Source organism: Gallus gallus, chromosome 5, assembly GCF_016699485.2.
Source record: "Gallus gallus isolate bGalGal1 chromosome 5, bGalGal1.mat.broiler.GRCg7b, whole genome shotgun sequence".
Classification (NCBI taxonomy): Eukaryota; Metazoa; Chordata; class Aves; order Galliformes; family Phasianidae; genus Gallus; species Gallus gallus.
Genome location: NC_052536.1, coordinates 53,957,704 through 53,972,275, shown reverse-complemented (window position 1 = coordinate 53,972,275; position 14,572 = coordinate 53,957,704). Strand labels below are relative to the sequence as shown.

Here is a 14,572-nt window from a genome sequence, read left to right as displayed (position 1 = left end):
TCTCAACGTTTTGCTTTTGCTTTGCATTTCAGAGACGCTCAAGGTAACGCTGGAGTGATTTTGGCAATATGTGTATTCTGGTTTATATCACTTGCGTCTTCCTTTCCATGACTCCATAATTCCTCTTAACCAAAACCAGCACAGGGACTGAAGCTGCAGGTTGTGCAGATCTTCCATATCCATGCTTACTGTGAAGGCACAGAGTGCCATGAGCTTAGGGCAAACCCACAGATGCTTCATGTACAAATGGAGCTGATTCTCATCATTTGGAAGCAGCATTTCTGATTTCTCAGAAAAGAAACTTGTATGCTCCCTGGATGCTGGCACAAAAACCTCTTGCCTGACATAGTGCTGATGGGTTGGTGGTTGGACTTGCTGATCATAGAGGTCTTTTTCAGCCTTCACAGTTCTAGATCATTGTTTCTAAATCTTTTATGTAGACGTGTAACTCTTGGGAACATCATTAATATTGACAGCCATGGAGATAACTGTTCTTTCCATACCCATAGATTGTTCAGCAGTTCAGGCTGTAGCAACAGATTCAGAAGTTCTGACCTAATATTCCTGCTTGTGATCCCCTTGTAGATATGAGGGAAGCCTGCAACAGTCCAGTGTTAACAATCCAACTCCAAAAGTAGCTCCTCTATATGTTAGTGGGGACTGTGGGATGCTCAGTGACCATGATAATGGGCAGATCCACAGCTCCAGTGTAACACAAGACAGTAATCCAAGCGTCCTATTGCTGAGCACCAAGAATATCTCAGGACTATTTAAAAAAGCGGCCTGAACAATCAACCTCTTATGTGCATCCAATTACTGGCTTTCTTAATGATTCTTCAGGAAGTCACAAGAACCAGTTGTTTTGATACAACTCTGCACAAGAGATAGCACTGCATTCTTACCACCTATAGCACCAGGTGCTCAGCAGACCTCGATCTCTGCTACACCATATTTATTTCTAATTGACAAACCAGAACCACAAGCTGATGCAGTGACAATGGCAACCCCCCAATCCCCACAGCGTGAAGCCCCTTTCATAGCTCCCAGACCTACGAAGTTCAGCTAAAGGAGAAAAATCTACTCAGCTATTATTGCCCCATTTCTGCAATCAGAATGCTTTGCCTGTGCTAGTAACAAGCTATCTATTTTTTGAATCCTGTAAGAGCACAATCCAGGGTTAAGTGGAAGTTTACGTGGAGTAATACCTACTTCTCAGAACCAGTTTCTCCTAAGTGCTCTGGAGGGTTGGCCAGTTTGGGTTTAAAAGCACCTGTGAAATTTAGCACTGGTTTTCCACATACTCTCTATGCCTCCTTGGCCTCTGATGATGATTCACATGAATTGTTTCAAGATGGGGAAAAATATCTAAGCTATGCTCTGCACCGCTCCTCTTCTAACAGAATAACAGCAGTGAGTAGCAATGGGCTTTGCAATGAGAATTGGTGGCCATGGCCTTGGTTTAACATCTCACCCTAAGATCACATCAGCAATGAGTTGGCATATTTTTGAGGACCTCTTCCAACTACAATGGAGAAATAGAAATGATAACTCCTTCAATATATGCAGCAGTGAGAAACATGACAAGTCAAAAGCATCCAGGATGAGATTCTCAAGGCAAAAATTATTTTAAAGTACATATTTTATCAGGTGACGTTTGTCAACCCACCTGGGATGATTTGAGATTGGGGTGCACACCTGTCCCACTTGGGTGATGGTAAGAAGGCTTCAAAGACTCAGCACTTCCCTGCAAAACAAAGCTTACAAGGGATTTGTAGGTAATGGTTAAGAAACATTTTTAATAACTTCTGATACCCGTAGCTTCTGGACATAAGCCCTTTCCATCTGTAGCAGTGAGCAACATCACTGCTCATGGTACCGTGCATGTTGTAAAACTAGTCAAATATGCCTCAAGAATAAAAAAAAAAACAGCAAGAACCCACACTTAGCCAAAGGCAGTCCTGCTCCAGCAGGAGGGAGCAGACTACAACTGCAAGCTTCAAACTGAGGTTCAGAATGGGCTGCCAGCTACCGTGCTTCCCAACAGCCATAGCGGCTGGTTCCCTACCAGCAAGAACTTTGTACTTAACCCTGCAGTTCTTCTTTCCCAGATTTTCCCCAGTCCAATTCTCAGAGGACTATGGAATAAGATGTGCTATGAAATAATTTTGTGGCTGCTTTGTGAATTATGGTATGCAATGGAAAACTCTGTTATTAGAATATCTGACCTTGTTTCCCCTAAGGAATTAAGGCAATCAACACATTTGCTTTTTGTATATATTTAAACATTCTCTTAACACTGAAATATCCACCTACTGGTGTTTTCATTGACATCCTTTTGGCAGCATCTGTTATTTGAATGAAATCAAACATAGACAATGTGTTATTGTGGAACACAGTTGTTGAAAAGAAAAAAATCTGGAACATAGCAAAGTAAGGGGGGAAAACTTACCTTCTCAAAGGTGACATGTTGCAAGTGCTAAAAAGAGCATCATCTTCACATCAAATCAAGCAAGGTACAGGATTCAAGAAACAGCGTGCCAAGAGGCAATTTCTCAGCAAGATGTTAGCATCAGAACACAAAGTGATGTGTCTGGAAGCAGAACTGCTGAGCTGCAAACAACCTGGGTGTGAGTCAGAGAACATTAGGACAGTGCCTGTCCACCAGGGATACAGACTTGATTGCATGTGACTTGTGTCAACTCTGGAGACATCAAGAGCAGAACATAAAAGCAAGGCAACAGATACATTCCTAAATGAGCCATTCAGCCTCTTAGGCAATGAATCTGGCAACAACTCAAGTTCCAAGAGAAAAAGTCAACATTCCAGGTTTGCATTCCATGGTTATATATCTTTCATTCTTTTTTTTTTTTTTTTTTCCAGGAAGAAGGTCCCTGAAACATCCTGTTTTAAATCATTAAGAGACACAGTCATCTCCTTTTAGACTAGCTCACAACTTTGAAAGCAGAATCCAATTGCCCGTTCAGGCTCATTAGTGTCTTTGGATCCTAATGACCCACTCAGTTGCAGCAAATGAAAAACTAATCCTTGTTTTATGGCACTGACCGAAAAGGATTAGCCAACTCTTGCTGCCCACGCAATCAGCCTTGCGCTGGGGAGATTACTACCATCTAATACTGTAAGTCTACACATTCCAATCTGTTACAATAAGTAGCACTTAAAGCTTATTTCCTTGAAATGCTTAAGCATATTAATGCTATCGTATAAGATTGTTTTCTTACAGTGCAATGATTCTTCTACCGCTGCCCCTAAAGTTTGCTTTTACCTGTGTATGTGCAGTAATGCCTCTTGATGTCCAACATTGTCTTAATTGTGTTCATAGTCTTTGAAATAAATAGCAGAACAGAATATTATTCCTTAAAATAGGCCCCAAATGTGGTGGGCAAGAATTAAAAGAATTTGAATGGAGTTCAATGCAGCGACTTTTTTGAATTGTATGGAAAGGCTGCAACTTGGACAGTAAAGAGTTGCAGTTTTAATTAGTTGCTTGATGTTTGGATTTCCAGGTGATATTTTTTGCATCATACAGTTAGTCTTAACACGTAGCTAAACATGGAGCTACTACTAACATTTAATGTTCTCTACTCAATACATGAGTGGTAATTCAGTTTTGTACCACTTGTTTCAGTGCAATTTCTCCAGCTTAGCATTCTGTTTGATACATTACTCCTAAAATGAGTGGACAGTTTAAGGAGATAAGTCTATAGTGTGATGCTGTGTACTATTTATAGTTTATATACTATATGAACAGTTTTCTGACAAAAATGTGACTATAAACTTTGATGAGGTGGTAAAAAAAAAAAAACAACACTTGCCTTCAGACTACAATACATGTACAAGATTCAAAGTCAAAGCCCTGCTCTGCTTATTTAGGAGAGGCTGAGTTTTTGTATTATAATTGCCTTAGGGCTCAGCTATGAACCCAAGTCTTATTTTATTAGGTACCATACAAGGGCAGGACAGGACAATCTCTGCTTCCAAGTGTTCACAGTACAAGCACACGGTATGACCATGTTACTGCTATGGAGAGAGCTACACTGCCTCTAAGAGATTGCAGCCCCCCCAGCTGCCATTGCTATCCCACTGCTAGAGCCTACTGGTCTCTAGCTCAGCTGCACTCATGTGCATCAGACCTGTTCCTCATCTACTGGAATCTAGAGTCAACTAAGTTAGCTTCCCACACTCTCAGCAGTGTTACACGTCAAACCTATCAACTCTGCCTTGAGGAATGAGGACCAGGCACACAGTCCTTCAACTTTATCTACACAACACAGACAGTAACAGCAAATTACAATTGGTAATGAAGAAAAAGCATTTTGTCCTCAAATCACCCCTGCTACATTGACAAGAGGATCTCTGTCTACACCTTTTGAAAAGAGATGGGTGTAATCAGGTGTTCAAAGAAAGGACAGAAAAAACAAAATCAGTCAGCATGTGAGTCTCAGCAATCCAGCAACATAATCACTATTGATTTGATGGGCATGATAGAAAGGGATCATTTTCAGGCAAAACTTGACCTTAAGTTAGTTCTGGCTTGTGCATTTGCAGTGTCTACTGTTCAGTTTCCTGCATTGTTTTCAATTTCCTTTGTCTCCATTCCAGCATCTTGTTTGCTTGCTGTAAGATAGAGCATTTACTTCACACTAAGTGACTGAGAAACAGATTTCCTCTACCAAGGAACCAAGAACTAATAGTAGGTGTTTTACATATAATATTAAAAAAGTAATAAGTGCCCTGATGTTTCCCTCAAAGACCATGAATCTGAAAGTGCTGCTTGTGGAGACAGCTCTGACTCACTGTGCACTGACATGGCAGCTCAGAACACTCCTTACTGACTTGGTACTATCTTCACTGCCAATCATTCCGGAAGGAAAGCCATTTGTGGAAAACTGGTGAATGTATTTGTACTGACCACAGTTGGACTTTGGGAACAGTCTGGTTTTGTATCTTTAAAACAAACAAACAAACAAACTACAACACCAGAGAAAATGGAAGGACCTTACCTTGCTTTTGGGGTTACAAGCTAGAAAGACAAAAGTCAAGTGTTCTTACTACAACAGTATTTCACTTAATATCTTAAGAAATAACTAGAAAACTTTACATAAAATTAATGAAAATGTTTATTTCAAGAATTTTATAACAGATAACCAGTTTAAGAACAGTAACTCAAATTCAGCTTTGTCCAGAGCAATAAACAGTTACTTTTACTAACGCTTAAGTCAGAGATTATAAGTAGTCATTTAGAAGTTTGGATGCTCTCACATATAATGAAATAATTATTCCACATACCATCTTAAAATGGCATTTCTTCTGCTTCTAAGAGACAGTCTAGGTAGAACATATCATAACATTTTATGAAAACAACGTATTTAGAAAATAAATAAGAAAAATAAAGCTGCATCTCAAAGCATGCACTTGATGAATGTACACATGCTCTTGCAGCAATTGCAATAATGTGATCTTAAGTGAAATGAAAGAAGAAGGTGAAATGCTTTGTACTTTAACTTATGAAAATGGAAACATTTGTCAAGGCTAAGTAGGAAAAGAATTTAAAAGGAAGTCAAAGGTATTCAAAAGAATGTAGATGGCTTCGTATTTTGCAAGGAAGAATGAAAACCTTTCACAGAAGGAGACTGCGATGATCTCTGATCTTGTCCAAACGTAAATGGAAAACTGAAGTCATCTTTGCCATCTCCAAAAGCACGAGAAGTTGATTCCAAGGGGAAGGGAAAGGCAAACGTATCCTCACTTTCTGATTTCCCAAATAAGCTTCCTACATGGAATACATAATACATTATTAGATCAATTTTTACTGCATTCAGCATACGTTTTTAAAATAATATTTTGCTCCCAACACTTGCTGAGTGACATAGAAAACCATGGTTTATGATGTCTGATTCTCCTGCCTCACTTGTGCTATTTTTGTATTGTGCACCTCCAATGATTAAAACTTATTATCTAGGTTTCTTTCATCATTTGGAAACTATTTTCATTCCAGTTATGGGCAGAAGTAAACAATAGATCTGTTCTTTCAACACTGAGCTAGTAGCTTTAAGTTTAAAAACTGCATTTACCAAGTACTATAACTTTTACATTAACAGAACAGAGTTCTTTTTAGGAGTGAAAAAGCTTACAGAACTTTGACACTTAAAATCTTTTCTCCCCTCTTGCCGTTCATCTCAGAAGAACCAGGGGTTGTATTAGGTGTGTTTGAAGCACTCTCTCTCACATTTGTTTTTTCAGGACATCTCAAACATTCAAATCCCATAAGACAGGTACATTGAGAATAAAATTAAACTAGTCAAAATACAAACTGACAGAACAAGCCACTAAACAGGGTTATCACAGATCAGTACATAACAAATGAACATCTACTAGACAACCAAAGGTGCCTTGTTAAGCAGAATTGTGAGCTCACCTGCCACATAAACACAGTATAAATATAATATAATAAAATAATGAAATATTATATAATAATTAATAAAATAACATAATTTTATATAAATATATCATAATAAAACAATAATATAACAAATAATAAAATATAATATAATGAATAAAAAACAGTAGATACACACTAACACTTCCTAATACTTTTCACTATTAGACTTACCAAAATCTTTATGTGGTGACATAGGATTCAAGTTTCCCACAGAATAACTTTCATCAATCTGAAATTTAACAATAGTTTTATTTAACAAACGAGGAAGACAAAACGTAAGTTCTAATGCTGATACATAATAACTGAAAAATACACTTTCCCAGTGAGTATTAGTTTCTAAATTTAACTTTATGTATGTCAATCCCTGAAGTTACAAGGTAAGCTCTTTGATAAGCCCTGTGTTTTGTTTACACCTACAAATGTACGCCTTCAATCTTTCTGGAACAAAACACCAGACTGCAAACAGGCCAAAACCTGATCTGATTTTCTGCTGTTTTTTAACCTGAAAAGATTCAAAATTATTTAATTCTGCAAAATTTTAGAAAACCTCTAAGCAACAGAAGAGTTACAGCCTCCTAGTAGGACTTGATATTGCCAGAAAGAATGATAAAATAAGCACTTACTAGTCTTCAGAAGAGCTCTTAAGCTGTATTTATGATGGATAAATGTGTGAAACTCCCATCTAACCACAGATTAAAGTGACTGCTAGACACTGCTAAATTCCTGAGCTGTCACAATATAACATCGGTTCTGAGAGCATTATGTGACTTACCCATGCACTTTCTTCACTTCACCTACACCCATCTCATTCCTAAACCATTCAGAAACTACTCACCAGCCTATTCTCTCCTACACATTGTTGATGCCAGGTAGTATCACCAACACATTCTTCACCAAACACAAAATAAAAATGTGTTTTTCCTCCTCCAGCTTTTACTTCATAATTGTGAGACTCAGCACACCCATTGAAACATGAGCTACCTGGATTCCATTCCCTTATTTGCATAATGAGGATTGAATATGCATTACCAGTGAGTGATACCTAACCACTACACTACACACTGACACTCACCTATCTCAAATATCTGATTATATATTACTAGCCTAGAAAGGAAAAAAGATTACTCTAGAGCACTGTAGTTAGGCAAAACATAAGAAATGTAACCAGGATTCCTGGCCCCATTCCAATTAGCTATTGCCTTTATTTAAATATAGCTGCTAGTACATACTTACATTTTAACATTTCTAATAGATGAACTTTTCTTCCTTCCCCTAGTGTTCTGCACTGTGTGAAACACAGGATAAAAACCTAACATTTTAAGTTTCTGATTCCCTGCTACAGCCAAACAAAACCATACAGGATATGCACATGAATAGTATCTAAAATTTTGCATTGCAGTGCTAAGTCAGAAGACCTTTTTGTAAATCTAGTTATCTGTGCCTCTGCATATCCATATGGGGAAGATCCACACTTGATCAGAGGTCGTCACATGGCTATTAGCAGATAAGGAGATAAGCATTTTCAAAGGATATCCAGTGTAAAATTAAATAAACTCTTAAAATGCACTTGCCAAAAAGCAGTCTCTTTTGGAAAAAAAAAAAAAAAACAAAAAACATTCACAGTTATTACTACTTCCTTAACATGTTTTGGCTTGTGGAAATTTAATATTCTTAAGTACTAATTTTTACCTCATCAGATGAATTTTCTGCCCCAAATACAGAAGAATCAAACAAATTAAATCCAGGTGACTTCTGGGTGATGCCCAGAAGAGAAAAGAAAGCAGGAGATTTTGATGTTGCTTCTTCACAACCCATGTTGTGAATGCTGTAATGACAGAAAGGCAGAAACTGCATCAATGGTTTTAAAAAGTAGCACAGGTGGCTTTTTTTCTTTCTGACTTTCCTACGTTTCTATAGCTTCCATCAATAATTGCTTCCTGCAAGACATAACAGGTGATACAACCCTTTAAAGCAGAGTGAGGTGATGCTCTTAACTAATTCCCTTCCTTTCTCTCTCATGTTCCAAGAAAAAATGTTTTAAAAAAAAAAAAGTCCAAAGAAAAGCAATCTACAATTCAAGTAGAAATGATATTGCAAGAACAAAATCTAACTTAGAAACATTTTGTCTATTCTTTTAGAAGACCTTTCTAAGAAAGTCCTTCTGTAGCATCTTTCAGAAATTCTGGAAATACTGCAACAATAAGCATCATTACAAATTTCTCATGAACCCTAAATAAAAGCTGTATTCGTACAAGTCAAATGGAGGTGTTTTAGAAAACTGGCTTTTCTTCCCCTTTGAGTTGGGTGTTCCAACAAACTCCGGTGTTTCAGGTGCTCTTAGAAAACGTTCTGTACCTTCTGCTGCTGTGTCAGGATTATTCTCATTTGTCTTAAAATACGTGCGTATGTCCTGTTATAAAGAAATATACAATAGTGTTTATGGCATATACAATTTCCCAAAACAGTGTTAGTCCATTTCTATAAACATGCTCATTGTATGTTTTAAGGTTAGTTATTTTTACTTTCATGAAAAATACAGGGAATTTATTCAAGAGCCCCCAGTTGCATATTCACCATTGTTACAACTGTTACTTTAATTTAACTAATTAATAATTGAATTTTTCCAATTGAAACTATATCTGAAAGTTTTCATTCAAACAAAAGAAACATTCAAGTTGGTTGAAAACAATGCCTTGGTTTCTTTCTAAAGTATTTCTTAGCTAATGCTTTAAGTAACACTGGAATCCTCTTCATATTCCCTAGCAAATTAAAGGAACACAGTCATCAGAATGTGCATTATCTCACTAAGAATATTTTCTCTTTTTCAGGAAATGACAACTGAGAATGTACACTTGGGTTCTGTGGAGCAATTTTCACTAAACTCAATATTGTTTTAAAGACATTGTTCTCCACCTGTTGCCTGCAGGTGTCAGCCTGTAGTAAACCAGCTAGAGGATGCTGAGTGTCACAAACTTAATCTCAGTATCACCTGTATATGCAAGCTGTACACAGAGCTGCCTTCAATAATATGGCATGGTGAACCTAAATTCCATTCAAGTACACCTAATTAAAGCAGTGTAAATGAAGCCATTCAGAATCTGTGGCCAGCACAGAGCCTATTTTCTATGCTATACTTCTGTAGGAGAAGTGAATTTCAAATGCAAAAATGCAAAAAATGTTCAAACGCATCTTAGCTTACACAGATGAAAACATCACACAACAGTTCTATCTAAAAACCATCATGTGCATAGGACAGTTGTCTTCAATGTCCCATTGTCAAGGTAAACCTTAAAAAACCACAGAATGCTGATATGTTCAAGATCACTCTGTTAATAATCAGAAGACAAGAAATGGCTTCAAATGTTGGTTGCCTTATAATGAGTCATTTTGCCAATTCCTCAGAATTACAATTAGCTCTTGTCAAAAGATTCAAATACATCAAGTTAGATTGACTACTGTAAATAAAATAGCTATTTGTGACATTAAAATGCTCTGCTTACTTGAGATATGTAAGAAGAATCCTTAGGCTCATCTCCTGCTTCTTTATCATCACATTTGGCTTCTTGGTCTTCTATGCAAAGAAGACAGCACCCCTTATATTATAACAGCATTTTAAATGGATAAATAAAAGTTACCTTGTGAGGAAGAATCCTTGAGAAAGATTTACTAACTTGGCATTGCTATTGATAAGGAAGTGTTCTGACTGTAGTTTTCATAATAACCCACTCTGTGGCAATTTTCATAATAGTTTCCTCTTATTCTGCCACTTATTATTGTCAAAGCTATACTAAGGCTGCTTCACATTGTTTCCTAAGTTCTTCAAATTTAGCTGTTGCTCCCTGAGAGTGCTATTTTTGCTTAATCCTTCTGTTGCACTCTGAGAATGCTTGTACCAGTCAATAGGAACCACATGGAAACAATATAAAAAGCATGTCCGTGAGACTGATGAAGTGTATCTTAAAGACCTGGGCAAAAGCTAGGATAAGAAATGAGAAGAACGTTACTCAAATTTCTGCTCTAAGCTTCAGACCATGCAATGTTTCACACACTGTAAGTTAAGATCTTGTGTTTTAAGACACATCATTGGGATTCTACCTATACAAAAAAAAAAAAAAAAAAAAAAAAAAAGGACTATAATTTTTAAAAGGGAACTAAATGGACAGTGTAATTAGGAAAAAGTGCATTGAAGCTAAACCTCAGTGCCTTGGATTTTCAAAACTACAGGTGCATTTGTAGATCCTCTGTTTTGTTTCTGTAAGCATTCTGTGTGTATTTCTTATATCAGTTTTCATTCTCAATAATCTTAATCTGATGTTTCAAGATTCCTATATTTGCTTGCTATAGCCCTTTTCTTTGCATTTCCTCATGCCTTCTCAGTAGATTTGCAGACAGGTTTTCATTTTACCCAAACAACCTGAGACTAAAGGCATGGATTTACTAGACATTCTGGGGGATTCCCTTTATTAGCAGTGGTCGATGAAGAATGCATCTCACATTACTGCACAGTTCAGTCTCCATTTTAACTTAAGACTCCATCTGCCTGCTGTACTCACAAGATAAAACTAAATAAAGTGAAGGAAAACAAATGGTGGTCCACTTCACATCAGAGTGACAGTGTGGCTTCTAGAATATTCTGTTTTATCATTATGTAGTCAGTATACAGTAACAGCACATCTGATCAAAGGACAGCAGTGATACTTCACCTATCACACTTTTTTCACTCTCAAATTGTTGATTAGTAGTCACTTGCTTTGGAGGCCGTAGAAGTCTAAAAGACAAAAATTACATTTGTTTGAATGTGGATTATTTCCATCAACTTTAATCACAAAAATGAAAGCTATTTTGTTAGAGAAAAGTTACCTGAACTGTGTTTGGCTTTGGAAACTTGCTATGGATGGAACTTGGGCAACTTGTAGATTAGTAGTCGTAGCAGTGCCAATAACCATCTAAAACATCAAGAAAAATTCAAAAGAGGCAGCAAATGAAATTGTTACTTTGGCAATATCCTTCCAATTTGTCCTTAGATTGCATAAATCCAGTGAGTTGAGTTCTTTTTAGGGATTATGCAACTTTTTTTCCTGTCTGCTTTACCTACAGTTTAACATTTTTTCTACATGATACCCAAACCCACATCTGTTACTTCTAATAAAGTTGCATTCACAGCACTGGTAACTAGATGTGAACAATTAACTTTTCAGGCATACAAATAACATTACACAATTTACAAACTTTATTCAGGTTTACTACTACTGCAGCCAGGCCTGTCTCCACCTCCTAAGGCCAAAGAGAGAACGCACAGAAGTGAGTAAGCCTGCCAGGTTGACTGAACAACTGTGGCTAACATGGAAACACTCCCCTCACAGACATTCATCAGATCAGAAGTTCTGATTCAAGCATGTAGCATGTATTTGTTCCATAAGGGCAGAGAGGCACTAGGAGTCTATGCCTCAGCATGAGACAATATATTATTTCACAGAGATCTGCTAGTTCTGGTTTGGTTTTAATTTGCAAAACATATCATAGAATCATAGAATCGGGGTGGAGGACAAAAGGGCTGGATATGCAGAATCTGTTCATCACTCACCTCCTTTAGTTTGAAGCACTCTTTTCCAGAAGCATAAAGACCTCCTTTCCTCCAATCTTTTTATTTTCCTTTGGACTCCATTTTCTCCCCATTGCCATCACCCTTTCTTAAAGTTTCCTTAACCTTGACCTACTGCTTCCCACTGTTTTCTAAGTGCAATTCTAGTTCCCAGATTACCAACCTCATCTGGATCACCCTGGCAACAACCCTTCCATCATCTTCATCATGTTCAGCTCTCTAAGCCTGTCACAAATCACAACTACCTGAAGTTTACTTTGGTCTTGCTTCATTCAGTCTAGCTCTTGCATTTCATACTGTCTTGTTTAATTAAGGTGGTTTTGTTCCTACAGACTCCACCCTAAAGCATTTAATGATGCACCCACAATAACCTTGATTTCCTTTGAAAGTTATAAGAAAATCACACCTGTTAACTTTTTTACTTGGCAAATTTTCATTGACATTTGCTTTGAAATAGATCCAGTGGTGTGTACCTTATGTAGAAAAGTTTCAGTATGGACACTTTCCCAAATCGGTGCACAGCAAAAATAGTTGCAAACTCTCTGATGATGCCACCTTTTCCAGTACTCCTTTTATATGTCAACAGTCTATCAGCCCTGTAAATTTTCTTTCATCTGATTTTATTAGTAAGGGTTTTTTTTTGTTTGTTTGTTTTGTTTTGTGACTGTGCAAGTTATTCCTCCAGCTTGTTTTTGGGTTGTTTTACTGTGTTTGTGTCTTTAAGATATTGAGCTACAATACACTTCCCCTTTTCAAAAAAATGTCACAGGAGTTGTTTGCTTATGGGATAAAGGAGGAAACATAGTTATGGACTTCTTAAGTGTACAAACAAATGCTACTGAAGTTTTACTCCTCTAAGCCACATTTTTTTTTCTGGATAAAATGTAGACAGTCCCGCAGAGCATCCTGCATCCTTAGTCCTTAATGAAATCCCTTCCCACTGAGTAGATGACTGATGATTAATCAGTAATAGAAGATTATATTCCTTCTTGTATTCCAAAACTTTGCTGCTCACAATCAAATTCTTTGTGTTTAAAACTCTTACAGAAATTACTTATTTGGACATACAGTTTGCCTCAAGTTTGGAAAGGAATCACACAGAATCATAGAATCACAGGGGTTAGAAGGGACCTCAAGAGATCGAGTCCACGCCTCCCTGCTAAAAGCAAGCTCCCTACAAGGAACCAATATTAGAATGTTTAATGTGACTAGCAGTAATAACGAGTCATTTTATAATAACTTCAGCAATTTCAGTTGAGTTAGAAGTGGCACCAAAAAAAGATTTTTATGATTACCAAGTCTTCAGCATCTTGAATCCATCATTAACATGTTTTACGTACGACAAAATAGCAGTGGGTATATTTGTACTTAAACAACCACTTACAACAAATTAAACAGTCTCACATTTACCAGTGGAAGTACTCATACCTGTGATGGATTTTCTGCATGGCTGGAAGAACTGCTAGTAGCAACTGATTGTTCCATAGGATTTTCCTTTTCTTCTCTCCCTAAAATAACAAACGTTATATAAACAGGATCAAGTATCCAAAGCATTGCATTGTTAAACTGAACTTGTCAACAAAGCATACAATTTTTCCTGTTAATGAAGAACTAAAACATGAAAGTACCAAGCAAAATACTACAAATAATAGTTACATTTACCACATATTTACAAACATTCCTGAAAGTATGCTTCAGATTTTTTTCTGACACTATGTGTCAGATTTATCTGCCATGCACTTTACTCAATGCACGGGTGGGAGAGAAATCAGAGGTTGTCAGAACACAGAGACAGGTATGCACCCAACTTCTGCTGAAAGCCTAGCTACATCCATCACAGTAAAAACAGCTGAGTATATTCATTACCATGATTTCTATTTATTTACACAAAAATAACCCAAATCCTCGCCAAAAGAAAAAGAAAAAGAAAAAAAAAGGTAATTAGAAGCACACTGCACCTGTTTCTGTTTGCAGCATAGAGAACCTAGTAGTCTGTAAAGACTGGACTGATTTCCGAGGAATGCATGGGAGTTGTAATGGTTTGTACAGTTGATGTTTCTCATGTAACAAAGAAGGATGTTCACTCTCTTCAAATATCCTAAAAAAAAATAAGATTGGAAATCATAAAATCCAACAGCTTTAAATAAGTGGAGTTCTCAAGGGAAATGCATGCTTCCAGGGGGATTCTAACTCTTTTCAGCTCCAGCTATCAATAAGACTTCAATTTTTCCTTAAAGAACACCAGACATAGAATATCACTGAAAGCAGAGGACATGCAACAGTACCAAAGCGATCATAATAACACTGCTGGCTTGAATTTTGTCAGTATCAAAGAAAATGACCAGGAAATGGTGAAGTGTGACCAGGAAATTGTGGAGTTCCAGATCCTTATTGCATTAAGAAGGGTACACAGCAAGCTTGCTACACTGGACTTTAGGAGAGCAGACTTTGAACTCTTCAGTGAACACTTTGGCAGGGTGACATGGGAGAAAGTCCTGGAGGGAAGAGGA

General features: G+C 37.1%; 1 protein-coding gene across 20 annotated transcripts in view; it reads right to left on the bottom strand.

The window, feature by feature from the left end:
• Positions 1 to 5,120: 5,120 nt before the first annotated feature.
• C14ORF39 (chromosome 5 open reading frame, human C14orf39) overlaps positions 5,121 to 14,572 on the bottom strand; it is a 28,317-nt gene continuing 18,865 nt past the window's right edge. For 19 of the 20 annotated variants that reach the window (XM_040701626.1, XM_040701614.2, XM_040701622.2 and 16 more), the window contains 9 exons: positions 14,021 to 14,160; positions 13,491 to 13,570; positions 11,321 to 11,406; positions 11,164 to 11,228; positions 9,961 to 10,031; positions 8,713 to 8,870; positions 8,150 to 8,285; positions 6,632 to 6,689; positions 5,121 to 5,791 (listed from right to left, as the gene is read on the bottom strand). In XM_040701626.1, coding sequence (XP_040557560.1) covers positions 5,589 to 5,791; positions 6,632 to 6,689; positions 8,150 to 8,285; positions 8,713 to 8,870; positions 9,961 to 10,031; positions 11,164 to 11,228; positions 11,321 to 11,406; positions 13,491 to 13,570; positions 14,021 to 14,160 — 997 coding nt within the window. In that variant the 3' untranslated portion in view covers positions 5,121 to 5,588. The remainder of the gene's footprint in view (positions 5,792 to 6,631; positions 6,690 to 8,149; positions 8,286 to 8,712; positions 8,871 to 9,960; positions 10,032 to 11,163; positions 11,229 to 11,320; positions 11,407 to 13,490; positions 13,571 to 14,020; positions 14,161 to 14,572) is intronic. The other variant, XM_040701617.2, reaches the window with a different exon arrangement.